A 19,067-nucleotide genomic window follows, 5' to 3' on the forward strand; every position below is an offset into this window, starting at 1 on the left:
CCTGCACCTTATGGTATCCAGACCCTGCTCCGGTCTGTGCTTTTAAGGTGGACAGGGAGAGAATGTTCTTGCAGTTCCTGGGTGCTTCTAAATGGTGGCTTTTTTTTTTTTTCCTGTGTCCCAGCACAGCTAGGGCTGGTGTGGGTTTGTGGACCCTGGGCTTGCTGAGGTCGCAAACTTTCTGTGCCAATCTGACCCACCAGTTATGGCATTAGGACCCACTAATTATGGCATCCCAGCCCGTGCCTTATGATGTCCAGACCCTGCTCCAGTCTGGGCTTTTAAAGTGGCATGAGGAGAGCGTTTCCACAGCTCCTTGGCCCTTTTAAAACCCAGCTTCTTTTTCTGTGCCCCAGCGTGGCTAGTGCTGATGTAGGCTTGTGGACTCTGGGTTCACTGAAGTCCCAAGCTCACTGAGACAGTTGGACCTGCCCCTTCCGGTGTCCAGACCCTGCTCCCATCTAGGTGAGGTGATAACATAAACCATATCCCTCTGACCTGGAAAGCTTTCCCACAGCAGCGTTCTAGTGCTATCTCTTTTATATGCTAGTTGTTCTTTTAAACCAGGCCTTTTTTTTCCTGTGCCCAAGGACAGAGGGATTTGTTCCCAAGTCCTCAGTACTGTCCCTCCCCACTGCGTTTGCAGCCTCAGGGGTAGGGGTTCCCTTTGTTGCTGGGTCTCCATCTCTCTTCCTGTTCCGTTTGCCATTCTCTCTACCTTTGGTTGCTCCAGATCTGTTCAGTCAGCCCTTACTTCTTCAGGAGTAACTGTTCTATTAATAGGTGTAATTTGGTGTTTGCCTTGAGGGAGGAGAGTTCAGAGTCTTCCTAAAAAAAAGCTATCTTGAACCAGAACTTCCTAAGGGACTTTAAGGAACCACCTCATTAACATAACTCAGGTATGTTTGAAAGGGGCTGATGTGGAATAACAAAAGACACCCATTTGACCCTTTTGACTCTGGAGTTATTTCAGGAATGGAAAAGATGCCCCTAAATCTCTGAGCATTTAAGAAATTGCAAAGGTTTTAGGAGGTGTGTGGCACAAACCATAGACAAGAGCAAATATATATTTATTATACATCTCCCATCCAAGAGGTTATCTGTCAAGAATATTGAGGAGGAAATTCAGTGGGTAGAAGATGATGAAAACAAAGCTTTCTCAACACTAAGGTCCTATACTTAAAAAAGAAGGAGGAGGAGGAGGAGAAATGAGAAAGGTTAGATAACATGCTTCATAATGAAGTGATTGATCTTACAACTATTGTTATAAATATATTGAAGTAATGGATGCAAGTGCCTCCTGAGATAGCACATCTCTTCTATGATTTCCCTGCCAACACTGTATGATCTGAATCTAATCATCAGGAAATAACAAATAAGCCCCAACTGAGAGACATCTACAAAATAACTGGCCTATAATTTTCAGAAACGTCAAGGTCAAAAAGCAATATGGAGACTGAGGAAATGTTCCAATTTAAAGAGACGAAAGAAACTTGACAACTAAATGCAAATGGTGATCCTGGAAAATAGCCAGAAAGGAAATTATAGGAAAGGTTGATGAAATTTGTTAATGGACTACGTGTAAGATAATGATATTCTATAAATGTTAAATTTCTTGATATTGGTAATTGTACTGTGGTTATATAAAAAAATGTCCTTGTTTTTAAGAAATAAATTCTGAGGCATTTAACGGTAAGTGTGTTAATTAAACAAGAAGGCCATTTGACTGAGATGGTTCTAATCCCTTAACAGCCTATGTAAGCAAGCCAAAACCTAAGCGTGTAAAGACCTCAAGGTAAAGAAATCAAAACCTAAAGACAACTAATCACAAACAGCCAATTAGCCTTCCCCAAATGAGGCAAATGCTTAAGATACAGCCAATCAAATAATGTCTTGCGCTGCTTCCACTTTTTCCTCTATAAAAATCTTGCCCCTGGTTCCTGTTGGTGGAGCGAGCTCTTCTAATCACTTCCGGGCTGGTGCTGCCTGATTTGAATCTATTTTTGCTCAAATAAGCTCTTAAAAATTGTAATATGCCTCTGTTTATCTTTTCACCAGGAGATGATGTCTGCAATTAGTTCTCGAGTGGTTTAGAAAAAAGAGAGAGAATGTTAGATCCAAGTAGGGCAAAATCTTGAAATCTAAACTTATATGCTATCTAATGTGGATATGGGATATGAGAGTTCCTTGGACATATGTGTGTTCCTTGTACAGACTTGTAACATTTCTGTTAAGTTTAAAATTTTATCTATATAAAACAATTAAGCAAGTTTTGCTCACTTTTGTAAGGGTATCAAGGGTAAAAGAGAACTGACAGGTTAAAATGTTGAAACAATTTTGAATTACCAAATTTGGAGGTCACTATCAAACAACCCTCCTTTGGAAAACAAGGACTTCTGGCAGTAAAATACCCCCATTAAATTGACACAGGTCCAAAGGAGTTTAATGAGAGCCAAACAGGAAATGCTAAGCTCCATTTCAAAACCCTTAGGCTGGTTGCAAAATATACAGCTCCCCCTGGACGAGACCCTCTAGCAATGACTTCAACCTATGCTCCAAAAGGAGCTGTAGAAAACTAGAGTGTTTAGAATTTTTCCTAGAAAGTGGGCAAAACCTTTCCTTAAACAGCTGTTTATTTAAAACATTAATAAAAATTACCTTTCACTTTGTTGGATACCCGGTGAGTTGGTCTTCACAAATCTGATTAGAGCATAAGAAGAGCCAACATGCCTTGAGAAGCTGCTGTCAGGGACACTAGGAGACAGGAAACTGAGGAACAGAGAGGTAAAATACCTTGCCCAAGGTCAAACAGTAATGACGTGATAGATCTAGGAATTGAAACCAAGGTGTCTCTCTCAAGAGCCTGTGGTCTATTCACTAATCAATTTGCTTCCAACGCAGTAATGGTTCATGGATCCATTCCATGATATTTTATAGAGTATCTCAATTTCCCTGTCGTCACAGCCCTATAAGAGTGACGTCACTCACATCTCCACTTTTACATGTGAAGAAAACGAGACTGAGAACTAACATAAGTTGTTCACATTCACAAAAACTAGAAAGAGATGAAGGCAAAACACCAACACAGTTATGTGCAATTTCAAAACCCCTACCCCTTTTACCCATCAAGACAGCAGAAATAAATTGCATTTTGAAGAATTGGCTATCAAGAAAATGATACCTGAGTGAACACCAAGCTCTAAAGTAACTAATATTAAATTATCCCATGGGAACTTTCCTAAAACAGCCACGAAGGCAAAAGATGATTTTTTTTCACTGACTCTATAAACATTTTCAGAAAATATTCTCATTTTAATCCAAAAATGTACATACAGTCACACATCAGACCTCTTGTCTTTCCCTACTCCATTTTATTGTCAGTGTTTTCTCTTCCCTTTCTCTCTTTCTCTCTCTCCCTGGTTCTACCTCTGTCTTTCCCTCCCTCCCTTCTTTCCCTTTCTTCCACCTCCTTGAAATTCTAGTTGTATAAAAAGGTTACGAAGGTTCCTGCTTCCCCCTGGTGGTATGTGTCTAGAAATGGCAGTCACATTAGGAAAATTAGGAAAACTTTACAGACCGTAGGAATAAAATGACACTTAGACTCCTTTAGAGTTTTTGGAGGCAGGGGGGCAACGGGGTGAGAGGAAAGAACCTGTGATCACTGACAGTCTATTTAACCTCACATGGCCTCAGAAAATGCACCTGTGACGGGGACGTTAGACTATCCCCTTCTCACAGTTGTCTTACGGGTTGAGATAATATAGTAAAGGGTCTTGAAGCACAGTACACTCCCAATAAGAGCTAACTATTATTTACTTTTGACAGCTCTGTAAGGTTAGGTAACAGAGGTTCAGCAACAGCTTACTTCTTTTCTTTTTTTTTTCTTTAAGATTTTTATTTATTTATTTGACAGAGAGAGACACACAAGAGAGGGAACACCAGCAGGGGGAGTGGGAGAGGGAGAAGCAGACTCCCCGCTGAGCAGGGAGCCTGATGCGGGGCTCGATCCCAGGACTCTAGGATCATGACCTGAGCCGAAGGCAGACGCTCAACAACTAAGCCACCCAGGCACCCCACAACTTACTTATTTTCTTAAGTTAACTCAGCCAGCGAGCTGTAGGACTAAGCCCATAATCCAAGTTTTCAGACGTTAGTGCCCTTCCTCACACCTCAGTCTCCCAGATGAATAGGTGATAATGAGGAATCTTAAGAATTTTAAAAGTCTTACAGGGATATTTTCATATACTACCTGTGTTTTCCATAAAATTTAAAAAAATATGCATTTCAAAGACCTGCAGTCCTATCTCCAGAATTGGGTCTTAAAATTGCAAGAAGAGAAGCGCACAAAGATTTATGTCCAGGGGCGCCTGGGTGACTCAGTCAGTTGGATGTCTGCCTTCGGCTCAGGTCATGATCCCAGGGTCCTGGGATCGAGTCCAGAGTCCCCGAGTCCCGCATCGGGCTCCCTGCTCAGAGGGGAGTCTGCTTCTCCCTCTCCCTCCACCCCTCCCCGTTTGTACTCTCTCTCTCAAATAAATAAAACCTTTAAAAAAAAAGATTTATGTCCAAAATATGTTCACAGATCATTACTTATAACAGTACAAAGTTGAAATCAAGCTAAATATATTTATTCAATAAACCTTTGTACAAATAATGATAATTGTTTTTATTTATTTATTTCATTTATTTCTCAGTGCCAGATGCTGTCTTAAGAACTAGGAATAGATCAAAGCATTCAGAAAGGCAGGTTCCAATATGTTCTATTCACTGATCAGTCGGCTTCTGAGACAGATCCATGGATCCAGTCCACATTTCACTGCATGGTAGTACTTCAGAGGGACTATTGTGCGACAGTGAAAAAAATCATGTTTTCAATAATTATTAAATTATATGGAGATGTGCTTACATTAAAAATGTTAAGGGACAAAACAGTATGAAAAATTGCATACTGTATTATTTCAGTCCTAAATGTGTGTGTGTGTGTGTGTGTGTGTGTAGCACCAAAATCTAAATCTAAGTAGTACCTTCCTCCAGGTGATAGGTTATGGGTAATTGTGTGTCCTCGTTTATACTTGTCTGAATATCCTGAACTTTTGTAATGAGACAGAACTGCTGGGGCGCCTAGGTGGCTCAGTCGGTTAAGCACCTGCCTTCGGCTCAGGTCCTGATCTCAGCGTCCTGGGATTGAGCCCCATGTCAGGCTCCCTGCCCAGCAGGGAGTCTGCTTCTCCCTCTCGCTGCTTACGTTCTCTCTCTGTGTGTCTCTCAAATAAACAAATAAAACCTCAAAAAGAAGAAGAAGAAGAAGAACTGCTGTGATCGTCAGAAAATTTACATGAAAAACTATTTTGGGGTGCTAAAAAAAATAACAGAATTTCTGAGAACGGGCTTTAGTTTCTCTTCACAGTTAAATAATGAATCAAGAAGTGTAGATGGGAAAGATTTGCAAGAAAAACAATTACCCCAAGGATTGGGAATAGAGGCCAGATGTTCAAACTAGAAAGGGCCGTGCCTGAGAGGGTGTTTAAAAGAGCAGGTGTAAGGCATTCACTTGGCACACTGGACCCTACTTTCCATTGAGGTCAGTTGTTCTCACAGAAAGGATTCACACTAGACTGAACTAGTGTGGACAGAAGATCTGATGCCTCCAGAAGAGAAAACGGGGAAGAGCTGTGACCCCAACAGGTATAATTTCTGGATTGGAGAGTTTCAAAGTTACTGTGGAAAAGCACCAAGGAGAGCCTTCTTTCTGACGGTAATCCTGAAAGGTGTGTTGTTTCCTATCAGCCCCTTCTGGGCAGGGCCTATCAGCAGCACCAAATGCGCGAGACATAGGCCCACCTTGAGGTGGCATCTCCCCAGCAACCTGCGTGAGCCAATCATATCACTCACAGTGGAGACCTGCAGCTCCAGATAATGTCACTTGGCCCCAAACACTGTACAGCCCGTGCCTTTCCTGTCTTCCTGAGAAAGTTAAGTTTGAGCTGCTGAGCCTGACCCTTAGCAGGCCTTTGGAATTCCCCCCTACACAGACTAGATAAGGGATTTTTTTTTTAATTGGAAACTAACGAGTTCATTTCCCAATCCCTTATTTGGTGCACAGATCTGTCTATTTCACAGAGATTTCAGCTCTGCAAATAAGCTGGAGCTGGAGCTGGAGCTTCCCTCAGAAAAACCGCTGGTTGGAGGTGGTCAACAGAAGTCTCAACAAAACATGAACAAGGCAAGTTCTTGCTGAGACTCACCCAAAGAAAATCCCAGAGAATGCTGAGCACTCATTTCAGGATGAAGCTGCAAGAGCAGAGAAGTATTTGTACCACAAATGAATACCGTCCATTGACCAACAGAGGCAGAAGGATTCTCCCAACTACTGCAGCCCCCAGGATGAGAATCTGGCTCCTCCCGAGGTCGCTTCCTCTCGTGATGCTGTTCTCCGCCCTGCAGACACCCACCGGGTGTTCTGAGGTAGGGCACAATTGAGGAGGTGATTCTTTATGGTCAGTGCCCCACTGGAGCGCTTTCCTGGTGACAACCTTTAAGTGACTTTTAGTCACTTGGGATCTGATTTCATTCAAACATTTTTTTAAAAGGCTTTTTATTTTATTTATGTGACAGAGAGAGAGAGAGCACAGGCAGGGGGAGCGGGAGAGGGAGAAGCAGGCTCTCCACTGAGCAGGGAGCCCGATATGGGACTCGATCCCAGGACACTGGAATCATGACCTGAGCCAAAGGCAGGCACTTAACCGACTGAGCCACCCAGGCGCCCCTCATTCAGACATTTTAACCAATAATGCTAGTGAAGGGGGCACCTGGGTGGCTCAGTCGGTTAAGTGTCTGCCTTCGGCTCAGGTCATGATCCCTGGGTCCTGGGATCGAGCCCCGCATCGGGCTCCCTGCTCAGCAGGAAGCCGGCTTCTCCTTCTCCCACTCTCCCTGGTTGTGTTCCCTCTCTCACTGTGTCTCTCTCTGTCAAATAAATAAATAAAATCTTAAAAAAAAAATAATGCTAGTGAAGGGTGTTGAAAACAATTCTTAAAAATTGTGGAATTCTTTAGAGTTTATAAATTTGGCATTAATGGAAGCTAGAGGCATAATGTTATTTTCTTGATTCTCCATAAAATTTAAAACATTGCTTCTGTAGGACAAATGATGCAAAATAAAGTCTATTTGGCTTTCGACCATTTCATAGGGATCAACTCAAAAGAAGTATTATAATTTAAAGATCTATATAATGAAAAATAATCTATTGTTAAGAGATAACAGAGTACATACTTGAGATCTAGTATTATAGTAAAGTGTTTAGAGCTCACAAGACGTAATAGAACATGATATGATTGATTTTGTTTTGTTTTGGCTTAAATAGATTCTGTAGACCTATTTGTAAACCTTCTGTAAAGAGTTATTGGTAAAGATCATTTAAGCAGTCTTAAAAATCTGTTCCATTTTGCACACACCTAGATGTCTTCTCATCATAAATAACAGTAAAACACCAAAATGGTATGTTTTTGAGTTTTCAGCTGCAACATCGTTGACATTGACCGGATGGAATCTTATCTCCTAATATAAGGAGTGCTGTTTATTAGAAAAGCATCGTTTCTTTGCCAAGAAGAAAACATCTTGGAATTTAGATAGTTGAAATCATGGCTCTGAAAAACAGACTGATGATACTTAATGAACTTGTATTCAAATCTCTAACTTCAGTTTAATATGGACTAGATATTAATAAGTAACCTTCAATTGACTACCCATAGGAAATTATCTTTTTCCCACTCCTGGCACACTCCTGAGCACTTTACCATTCCCCTGGTGGTGGGCAAATTTCGTTGATTGGTAACATCAGGAATAATAACTGGGCATTCTGAGTTTGACTCTGCTCTTTTTCCTCCTGGGAGTTAGCCTGACAGAAAAGGACACGAGCTGTGTGCTCCTCCATGACAAGAATCTTATCTTTGGGCAGGCCACAATCCAATACTGTCTGCAGCTCAGTGGGCAAGTCTGCCTTGTTCTGGGGTTTACTCTTAACAAATCTACTTGCCATCAGACCCAAAGATATGTGCCCCAACAATTCAGCAGTAAAGATGATATTTTAACCTTCATACATGCTCTTTTTTCCTCAATTTTTAAATCCGATCCTGGTCAGAAGAGAGGGCTGTTATTTACTGGGGACCCCTAGGGACAACCCAACATTACTCATCACTGAAGTTTTTTCGTAAATAAAGTTCAGAGACTTAATACAAGTCTTAGGTATTCATAAAAGAGATCTTCCTTAACACCCATGACAGGATGTGAAGGGGGTCAGTAGAGGAGACAGAAAGTACACATAAACTTTAAGATTATAATTTTTTTTCTTCAAAGTACTATGCAGAAATACTGGCTTTGGTTATACAAGAAGGGTCACTTCCTCCCTGGGGAGGTGAGGTTTTTTTTGAGCTTTTAGTAATAGTTATCAAACCAAATTCAATCTCTGGCACAGGTCCTGATGTAGGAAGTACTAGGACAGGGTAATGATTAGGAGTGAAACTTATTTCAGCACATAAGTTTTGAGAAGAAGACTTGGCTTTAGGGAGGATAGCAAGTCAGGCACCGGATCCACCATCTGATTTGAAAAGTTAAAGTCAAGATTTTTCTTTTCTTCTAGGTTGCAGTTAACATTGACTTTGACTTGACACCAGATTCCTTTGATGATCAGTACCAAGGCTGCAGCCCACAAGTCATGGAGAAGCTGAGTCAAGGGGATTATTTCACAAAAGAACTAGAAGTACATAGAAATTACCACAGGGTCTGGGCGAATGCCCACTTAACCTGGCTGAACAGAGGGAAAGATCTCCCCAAGAACATGAATATTACACATGCTGTGGCCATCTTGGTTTATACATCAAACAATAGTGTCCGCACAGACTTCGCGAAAGCCATGGCCAGTGCTGGGAGGTCTCCACAGCCGTATAAACATTCATTCCATTTCAAATACCTGCACTACTACCTGACCTCAGCAATCCAGCTGCTAAGGAAAGAAATGGTCATGAAGAATGACTCTCTGTGTTTTGAGGTGCATCATGAGACGAAGGATATCTATTTGGAAGCCTACAGAGGTGCCACCATCCGATTTGGCCAATTCCTCTCCACCTCCCTCCTGAAAGAAGACGCACAGAAGTTTGGGAACCAAACTCTATTTACCATATTCACCTGCCTGGGTGCACCTGTACAAGAAGTCTCTCTCAAGAAGGAGGTCCTGGTCCCTCCCTATGAGTTGTTCAAGGTTGTAAATGTGAGCTACCACCCGCGAGGAAATTGGTTGCTGTTGCGGTCAGCTGGGAACGTGAGCACGTACAACTGTCAGCTGCTAAAAGGTATCATATTATCGATCTAAATGGAATCTACTCTTTATCAGGATCACAGGCCACTATTCTTTTAAAAAAGTTATTTTTCTGAGTGGGCTTATTGGGGGAAAGGCCAAAAACATGGAAATTGGCCTTCAGAAGTAGTGGAACTGACAGATTAGAGAAGACCTGCCTTATTTCTTGGTTTCCCTCCCCTTCTTTCTCCTCAACTACCTCTAGAAAAAATGTGTTACTTCAGTGGCACTAATATGTGGGACATTCTAGACACAGAGAGTAAACCTCTACTGAAAAAGATAGCACATAAATTTGTTTTTACTTTATTTTATTTATTTTTACCTTCACCCTCAAACTCGGTTTTGTTTTGTTTTGTTTTGGTTTTTTGGTTTTTTGGCTTTTTTTGTTTGTCATGGTCATTACAGGAATAAGGAGTGCTGTGAGTAAAGCAGGAGGCATGATTTATTCATTCACTCTTATCTATTACCCATCTTCTATGTTCCAGGAACTGGGATGGGAGGCGTCAGGTGATATGAAATGAATAAAGCAAAATCACTATCCCAGGAAGAGTTTTAGTCTAATGAGAAATGGAAATATGAGCATATGTCCACACGCAAAAGCACTAAGCAATATACCAGATGTTTAAGCAATGGTTGTGGCTTCTCAGTGTAGGACGCTACTCATTCTCTCTGGAGAAAGTGAGAAAGTCTACACGATAGAGGACCCCATGGGACTTGAAGTAAGAATGGGGGTTTTCAGTGAAAAAGAGAGGAAAAGTCATTCCAAGCAGAAAACAGCATATGCTGAATCACAGAGGTTTCAAATAGCCAGTGTCTAGGGAATCTTTGTAATTCTGGATGGCTAGAATATAGGAGGCATAAGACACAGGAAGAGGCGAGGAGTAGAAAAGGAATAGGGGAGCGGCACCTGGGTGGGTGGCTCAGTCCTTAAGCGTCTGCCTTCGGCTCAGGTCATGATCCCAGGGTCCTGGGATCGAGCCCTGCATCGGGCTCCCTGCTTCTCCCTCTCCCACTCCCCCTGCTTGTGTTCCCTCTCTCGCCGTCTCTCTGTCAAATAAATAAATAAAATCTTTAAAAAAAAAAAAAAAAGAAGAAAAAAAGGAATCGGGAATTGATTGGGGTGGGGAGACTTCTGACAGGCCAGATGGTTAAAACTCTTGTATTCTATGCTAAGGACTTTCAAACTTCATGCTGTAGGTAATGAGAAGTCATTGGAAGTTTTTAAAGAGTGGAGCATCAATGAGATCAGTATTTTAGCAAGAGCTCTGATGATATTGTGAAAAATGAACTGAAGTGGGAGAAATTGGAGACCTCACAGAACAAACAAATATTAAGATCTTTTTTAGAAAAATACGTGGCCGGCTCCATTCCGTCCCTGTACGTTGCCAGCCAGAGGCCCTGCACAAAATGGTAGTTCTGTGGCAAGCGGCTGTGCCGTGTTTGATTTAGAAGGAAGATCGTCCTTACCCACGTGTGCATGTGTTCACACTCACACTTAACTGTAATGTCTACCTTCGAAATATCCCTGAATCTTTCTCTATTCCATCATTACTGCTACTGTTAATAATTCAGGCTATCAGCATTTCTCAGCATTTGGGGGCTGCAGTGTTACAATGATCCTAAAATTGGCATCCATGCTGAGGTGTTGGGCCTGCTTATTCTGGCCTATCTGCAAACACAGACCAGGGGAGAGGTGACCTATCAATACTTTTATCTCTTCCTGCCTGTCCGCAGAAGTGTGGCAGGCAGCAACATGAGTGAAATGAGTATCTGTTCCACAGAACCAAGAGATTAGTGTTTGCAGAGGCGAATGAAAAACTAGAGTATGAAGCAAACAGTGAGATTTTAACACCAAACAAGAACATTCATAGCCAGATTCCAGGGTTCTTTGGAACTACGTTGTTGTTTCATCCTCATCAGGATGAAGTTGAGACAGAAAAATTTTTCTACTGGGTTGATGAACACAGTAAAATACATTAAGTAAAACGTTGTAGAACATTTACATCAAAGGGTAGGAAACTGAGAAAAAGGAGTATATAATAGAAACTTTTTAAAAATATTTTATTTATTTATTTGATAAAGCACAAGAAGGGGGAGGAGGCAGAGGGAGAGGGAGAAGCAGGCTCCCTGGGGAGCCTGATGTGGGGCTCAGTCCCAGGACCCTGGGATCATGACCTGAGCTGAAGGCAGACGCTTAACGGACTGAGCCACCCAGGCTCCCCTATAATAGAAACTATTACCCGTATTCTCTACTCCGTAAGTCTCGAAACTATTTCAAGACCGTCCCCACCAAACTAATGATCTTTGCTTTCCTGTCAGGAAGCTACTCAAACACAACTTGGAGTTAAGGCTTAGCTGGAATAGCCATGCACATTGCTAGACTCTGGAAGCTTGGCTGGTCTTGACTGGATATTTGAAATCACAAATCATACTTAAGGGAATCAGTAATCTTGTATTGCTCTGTAAGCTCTTTGTAGGCAGACATGTGACTACACAGTATTTAAGAGTCTGGCATGGAATCCTGGCAGTTTGATCCCAGATCCACTCTGTCTGGATTCCTATCCAACTTGTGCAGTTTTTTAGCTGTGTTCTCAGTCAGTTGCTTAAACTCCCTTTGTTTCTTCAACTATGTAAGGAGCATCATAATAGAGCCCCTGAGGGCTCTTGTGAAACCAAACCAAACCAAACCAAACCAGCCCAGACCAGACCAGACCAAACCAAACCAGACCAAACCAAATCAAACCAACCCCACCCCAACCACCAAAATACTAAAGTATTTCTACAAGACCTAGCATGTAACAAATGGTAAGCAAGTATTAACCAATATTAACTTTAGTCTCCTGACACATAGAGGTGATCAATCTACATTTGTTGAAAAAAAATCTGTATTTGTTGAATGAGTGAATAAATGAAGCATTCTCTTTTAATACTTCCAAGTGATCTGGTCTTTGGGTCAGATGACCAGATAACTCAATTGACTAAAAACAGTTTCGATATTTACTAGAAAGAGAAAATATTCTAGAAAGCCAACCCCTAGTCAAAAATAAGGAGCTATAGCCATGATATGACTAATCTAGAATGTGGTCGTTTGCAATGTGAGTTACTACATCTAAATTTTTCCTAGAAATTCACCACTGTGCAGTCTTGGGAAGAGATTGTAAATGGCAGGAAAAAACGACCCCTGGTCGTAAAGGGTGATATTTTGGTCAGAGACATTGCAGGGTAGGCCAAGAGCTGGAGTTGGAGTTTCTTCCCAGCCAGCACAACTACAAAACTATTCAGAAGATTGAAAGAGGGAGAAGAATCAGCTCAAGCTGCAGGGATTCCATTCTTCCTTTGACTCTGTTGGCTCTGGCTGAACGTTGCAGAGAAGGCTGCTCCATCCTCTGGTTCTGCTTTCCCTAAACCTCATATGGAAGCCAACTAGGGAAGCCTCAAGGCTGCCATTGGCTGGTTGATAGCACAGACAAGTTAGTTGAGGACAAAAAGACTGTATCATCTTGAGATAAACACAACCAATATCCAACTGTCTCTACTGATTACAAACAAAAAAAAGTTTGATTAACTTCATGATGCTTTCAGCTATTCACTGCAGTGGTGTTTGTTTGTTTTCTCAATAAGTAAGCTATTTCTGAAACTTTCTTTAAGTCATTTCTGTTAACTGACTAATAACACTTTACTTATCCCAACATCCTGGAGCAGTATTGGGTTGATCCATACATGAACAATGGGAGGAGGGAAGTGGTGTGTTTTTCTTTTCTGGGAGTCCTTCACTGGAAGGGAGTAAGATCAATGGACTCTCCCCAGACCTGCTTCTCTAGCTAACTGCTATTTTCTGCCATCAACCTCAGTCTAGGGATTCCCAGATGGTATTCTAGAGGACTGATATCTAATTCCTCATGAAACCAGAATCCTCTCAGGAAACTGTTTCTTATCCCTTCCTTTTTTTTTCCCAAGCAGAAGCCACAAGCTATTCTACATCTAAAAAGTCCTCTGAGCCAATGACTTGTTTCCTCTCCTGTTCCCTCTTAATCTGACAGACATCATATTTGAAAGACAACATGAAGACCTTTAAAATTGATCAGCCAGGACACCATAATTCTCCCAATGAAAAGATAATAGATTAGAGAATATAGCTTCCCCAGTCCCTTGATTTATTTCAGAATTGATTCTGTTAACTTGTAACTACAGTTCTCAAGTTCAAAGAGTACCGAGGAATCTCTCACGTTCCGAGTTAAAAGGTCAAATTGGTAGCATAATATATTTAAGCAAGGGCAATGCAAAAGAAAAATTGTTTAAGACATTCTACACTAACGGCTCTCCCTTCTAATTCTTCTCTCATCCCTTTCGTGACCTATACTGGTTACCATAGAAACAGATGTTTTCATGCCCGTTGAAAGACTCAAAATATGTCACGTTAGTTATTTGTCCTTAAATGTTGTTTTGTTCAGGAAAATAACCCGTGCCAAAAATCTGTAAACACACAAATACATACTCTGTTCTGTATCACTGGATTCACAAAGAAGGATTTATTTGTTAAAATGTTTCACATAATCAAAATTCTTAAGCATGTTTCTAGAAAAAATACAGTCAGCTTTTGTAGTAAGCCTGGTTTTACATGTTAACTGTGCCAGTTACTAGCAGTGAGAATGTGGGCAAAGGCTTAGTCCTCGTGTGTCTCCATTTCTTTATATGTAATATAGGGGGGAAATGTAATGAAACCTCCCTTCTAGGATTCCGGTGAGGATAAAATGACTTATGCATGTAAAAGCTCTTAGAACAGATTCTGACACTAGTAAGTACTCAAAATTGGCAGGTACTATTACTGTTACATATTATTTATTTATTTATTTTCCTGTTTTCCTGTTTTTTTACTCTGGGCTTTATCTCAAACTAGTCTTCCGTAGTTGTGGCATCACATTAACCTTGAAGTAGAGTGTCTGACTCAGCCGAATGGATGAAAGAATGAGTAATTGAGGGACACCTGAGTGGCTCATTTGGTTAAATGTCTGCCTTCGGCTCAGGTCATGATCCCCGGGTCCTGGGATAGAGTTCCGCATCGGGCTCCCTGCTCAGCAGGGAGCCTGCTTCTCCCTCTCCTGAGCCTGCTTCTCCCTCTCCTCCCCGCTCGTTCTCTCTCTTGCTCTCTTTTGCTATCTCTGTCTCTCAAATAAATAAATAAAACCTAAGAAAGAAAGAAAGGGAGGAAGGAAGGAGGAAGGAAAGAAAGGAAGGAAAGAAGGAAAGAAAGAAATAGAAAGAAAAAGAAAGAAGGAAGGAAAGAAAAAGAGGAATTGAATGAATCTAGGAGGCCACATGGCATGGTGGAAAGAGACTGGACTTTGGAGCCAGGAAGGGCTGGGCATATATGTTAGTAGCTATGTGGCCTCGTATAAATGACAACCTAAGAGCCTGTTTCTTCATTTATAAAGTGGAGGCAAAGGGGAATATTGTGGCAGTCCCTGGCGTCCACCCTCTCAAACACAACTGAAAAACTCTGGGAAAGCACTTTGCACATGGAAGTGGGATAATAGTTTAGTTCAGAAGCACAAATGTGAGCTTCAGTGATATTGACGGTGAAGAAAAAAACGAAGAGATGGAAGAAACAAAACTTATCCTTGTTTGAGCGCCAACTGGTTCCTAGATAACTCTCTAAAGAGTAACACTCATTAATCTCCACATTTGACAGAAAGGGGCTCTAAAGCATTTGGAGTATTTGCCTCCAAATATCAGATTAACTAGATATACTGCATATCAGTTTTAGCTTTTTCTGCTTTTTTCAAGGGATTGAGTATTTCTTTCTGAACAATCTGATATAATTCACAGATTCGGAGTTCATGAAATACAGGGTGTAATAATTATGTATTTCTCCCCAAACTGTATATCCTAAGGCAGCAATGACCAAATTTAGGTTATGATCCACAAAAAAATGGTACTTATGTAGCAAATTTCATTCACAGAAGGTTTTCACACACATTATCTGTTTAATTCTTACAACCACACTGTACATTGGTTACTGACCCCACTATACTGATGTGAATACTGAGGTTGAGAGAGGTTACATGGTTTGTATGAGATTATTCAGCTTATAAATGACAAAAGTAAGACCCTTTCCCATGTTTTATGACAAAAAGCCCAGGACAATGTTCTCTACAGACTGCTTTCAGGAGATTAATTTGTTCAAAAATATTACTAAGAACCTACTATTAGTCTCAATCCTCTGTGACTGTGACTACATTGTAACTTCACATACACATAAACATACAAGTACACACACACGCATGTAAAACAAGACAATCATTCACCATTTCACATGCTGTTTGACTCTAGTGTTTTTTATTCTAACCCATTTTATCACATTATTACAGTGATGGTCATGATAAAGCATTAATGCATCACAACCTCCGATTTGAAAAATACTGGGATACAGAGGGAATAAAAAGCATTGAATAGATAGTCTAGAAGGAAGGTAAAAACAAATACAAAAGTAAATTTAATGTGAGTTTTCCTTAAATGAAAGATTTCGTAGATTGCATTTAATTCACAGATGTTTTTCATTTATTCACCTACATAAAGATACTGTCTGTGTAAAAATAATGATAATAATGATAAAGCATGAGGTAGAAATGTTAAACACTATAAGAGAGAAAAAGTGGGCGCCTGGGTGGCTCAGTTGGTTAAGCGACTGCCTTCGGCTCAGGTCATGATCCTGGAGTCCCTGGATCGAGTCCCGCATCGGGCTCCCTGCTCGGCAGGGAGCCTGCTTCTCCCTCTGACCCTCCCCCCTCTCATGTGCTCTCTGTCTCTCATTCTCTCTGTCTCAGATAAATAAATAAAATCTTTAAAAAAAAAAAGAGAGAGAGAAAAAGTAACAAGAGAGGAAAGAAAAGTTACTTTAACCTGAGAAAATAAAATGAAAGTAAGCTTTTTTAATATCCTAGTTATGAAGGGGGCTGAAGAGGTGGTTTTGAAGGATGAGTATGATTACAAAATGGTAATGTCCATATATTTGTCCTTATTTGAGCATCAATCATTAGAGTAGCCGTGAAGTACAGCAAAGGGGAATGGTAGTGACTGTGGTATTTCCAACAGTCTTGAGATGAGATGCTCTCATTCTACAGATGAGAAAGCTCAGGTCCAACGAAAGTAACTAACATAAAGGTCAGCTAGGGACAAAGCTTCAAAACCCAAGCTAATCACTTCCAATAACCATAATTTCTACCCACTATATTGTTTCACTGTCAATCAATATTCTCTGATAACTCTTCAGTAGAATCATATCCTGTTACAAAGTGAGAAAGGACAGAGACAGAGGTCCTTGTGATCTCAGCCTCAGTGAAAACAAAACAAAAAATGTTTGAGAATTATTCTAATGAATGAGCTGTTCAAGTGGTATTAATGGTCTCGAGGTCCCTGTGAGAATTCAGATAATACAATTTTAGCAGGAACTTTGACAAAAGCTTAGAAATAGGTATGTACTATTAATTTTCCTTATCTACTCTTATTAGCGAAAATGGATTTTAAATAGTTTGTATATATAGAATTCCAAGAAATTCCAGGAAACTCAAAGGATTTTATGCGTTATTATGTGAAAGTAATGGGAAAATATTTCTCCATCGTCTGGTCATCCTATCAAGCAATATATTCAAATATTGAGGCAATCACAGAGTTGAATGTCTTTCTACTCCCAAACATCTTTTCTATCCTAAATAGTCAGGGAAGGCTAGTTGGAAAGGAGATCCCACTCTTTAGAGCATTTTGCAATATGTGAAGAAACAATACTGTGGCTAAAAAGATAGAGTTGAGCCAGGCTGCCTGAGTTGGAATGCTGCCTTCACTGCATACTAGATGTGCGATGTTCGGTAAGTTTCTACACGTCTGTCACCGTTTGATCAGCAGAAAAATGAGGATAATGAGAACAAATACCTCATAGATTTCCCGTGAGGATTAAATGAGCTAATTGCTAGCAAGTGCTTAAAATGCACACAGCACAGAATAAGTTGCTAATCAATGTTAGCTTTCATAATGGTGATGAAGATGATGGTAATTAAAATAGGGATACCAGTGATGGTGATGGTGCCGCTGATGACAATAAAGATGGAAAATCAGGAGTTCTCACACACCGACTACCCAGGTGGGTAACCTGGAGTAAATCTCTGAACTTGTTGGTGCTGTTTCATCTGCAAAATAAACAAGCTGAGTTCTGTTGGTTAGAAAAAATTCTAAGAGGATACTTTTTTTAAAGTAGCTAACTTCAAATATTTTTATTAGGAATTTTCTAAGTTAAAAAAAGTGAATCAAAGGAGAAATAAGGTAGTTTTTAAAAAAATAAACTCTGCTACCTAAAAGTTCTCTAACTTTGTGTTCGTTTTGACAGGTTCCAGCAAAAAGTTCAACCCTGCTCCTGTGGTTATTGCTTCTCTCTCCTTTTTGACCAGTGTTGTCATCTCTTCCAAAAGTGGAGTATAAAGGAACCTTGTGGTTTTGCTTTCTCTGTGCCCTTTTGCTTGATGCCAGTCAGAGGCAAGCTGAATACCCTCGGGGAATCACTCTGCCCAGTTATCAACTGATGCAGCGCTTGGCTCAGCCCGCTGCCTGTGAGAGGACCTAGAACGCAGTATATTTCTTCTCCATGGACACAGAGATTCATCCTGGAATAGAAAAGGACCCAGTCAGAGCTGGTGAGATACAGTCATGGTAATGTTTTGGAATTGGGATTGGGAATGGGGTGTGGGAGCCTTTTTATTGAGTGGAGATTGATGAAAGCAGAACGAGTATGAGCCTACAGCTGCTAGCAGCTCTCTTGCCACCAGTAGGGGAGACTCTGTCTCCTTGAGAATGGAGTGAACACAATGAAGGAGGAACTGGAAAATGAAAAGAAACAGTTCTGATGAGAGAATATGAGCCCCTAGATCCAACTATGCCTGAAACTGGAATCCCGGGCTTTTTAAAAATTACATAAATCAATAAATTGTATATTTGCATAAATAATTTGAATTAAATTTCCTATCTCAAGCAATCAAAGGAGTTATGAATGCTTCTTTTTTTTATTTAGCAATCCTAAATAGGAACAAATCGAGAAGCTTGAGTTTGAAAGCACAGAAAAAAAATCTTCATCAAATGGAAAAGCTTTGAACCCCAGAGAAATAATTAAAAGTGTAAATTTTCTTCAGAGATTTTTATCAGCATTCAAGACCAAACCAGTGTAGACTCAGATAGGAGGAAATACGAAAACTTGAGAAATAAAAGGGAAAGTTAATAAAAGATGTTAGTGAAATCTCATTCACTGGCAGTAATGGGGCACCACACATGTTTCTAAAGTATTACAAAAGTTAGAATTTAAATTCACATGTTAATTTACAGAGGGACTTTATGGCAAATTAGATTTTAAGTCGTCATCAAAAGTTTAGGTACATTTATTAGGAAAGCATGCAGATGTGTGTGGATATAAAGGAGAAGATATGAGAGGGAAAAAAATCTGATAACCAAGCAAATATCAAAGATATATCGAGTACTTACTATGTGACAGTAATTAAATAAAAGGAAGTATAAATCACCAAACTTCAAAGCTGGGGATTTTCTCCAACTCCCTTCAGTTGTATACAATATAAATGGGACAATGGGAGTTGCCCTGATTTCCAAAGATCCGGATATTGGGCTAAACAGAGTGCAATTATGAAAGTCCATGCTACTTAGCCCCTCTGAGATTTGGGTA

The 19,067-nt window shown here is 40.4% G+C and overlaps 1 protein-coding gene across 1 annotated transcript; it reads left to right on the plus strand.

Annotated features, from left to right (window-relative positions):
* Window positions 1-6,127: 6,127 nt before the first annotated feature.
* ART4 (ADP-ribosyltransferase 4 (inactive) (Dombrock blood group)) lies at window positions 6,128-18,277 on the plus strand. The gene is made up of 3 exons (XM_021690697.1): window positions 6,128-6,465; window positions 8,639-9,347; window positions 17,730-18,277. Exons 1-3 carry the CDS (start codon window positions 6,265-6,267, stop codon window positions 17,819-17,821), a joined length of 1,002 nt encoding a protein of 333 aa, XP_021546372.1. The 5' UTR covers window positions 6,128-6,264; the 3' UTR covers window positions 17,822-18,277.
* The last annotated feature ends 790 nt before the right edge of the window (window positions 18,278-19,067 follow it).

Source organism: Neomonachus schauinslandi, chromosome 5 (assembly GCF_002201575.2).
Source record: "Neomonachus schauinslandi chromosome 5, ASM220157v2, whole genome shotgun sequence".
NCBI classification, from domain to species: domain Eukaryota; kingdom Metazoa; phylum Chordata; class Mammalia; order Carnivora; family Phocidae; genus Neomonachus; species Neomonachus schauinslandi.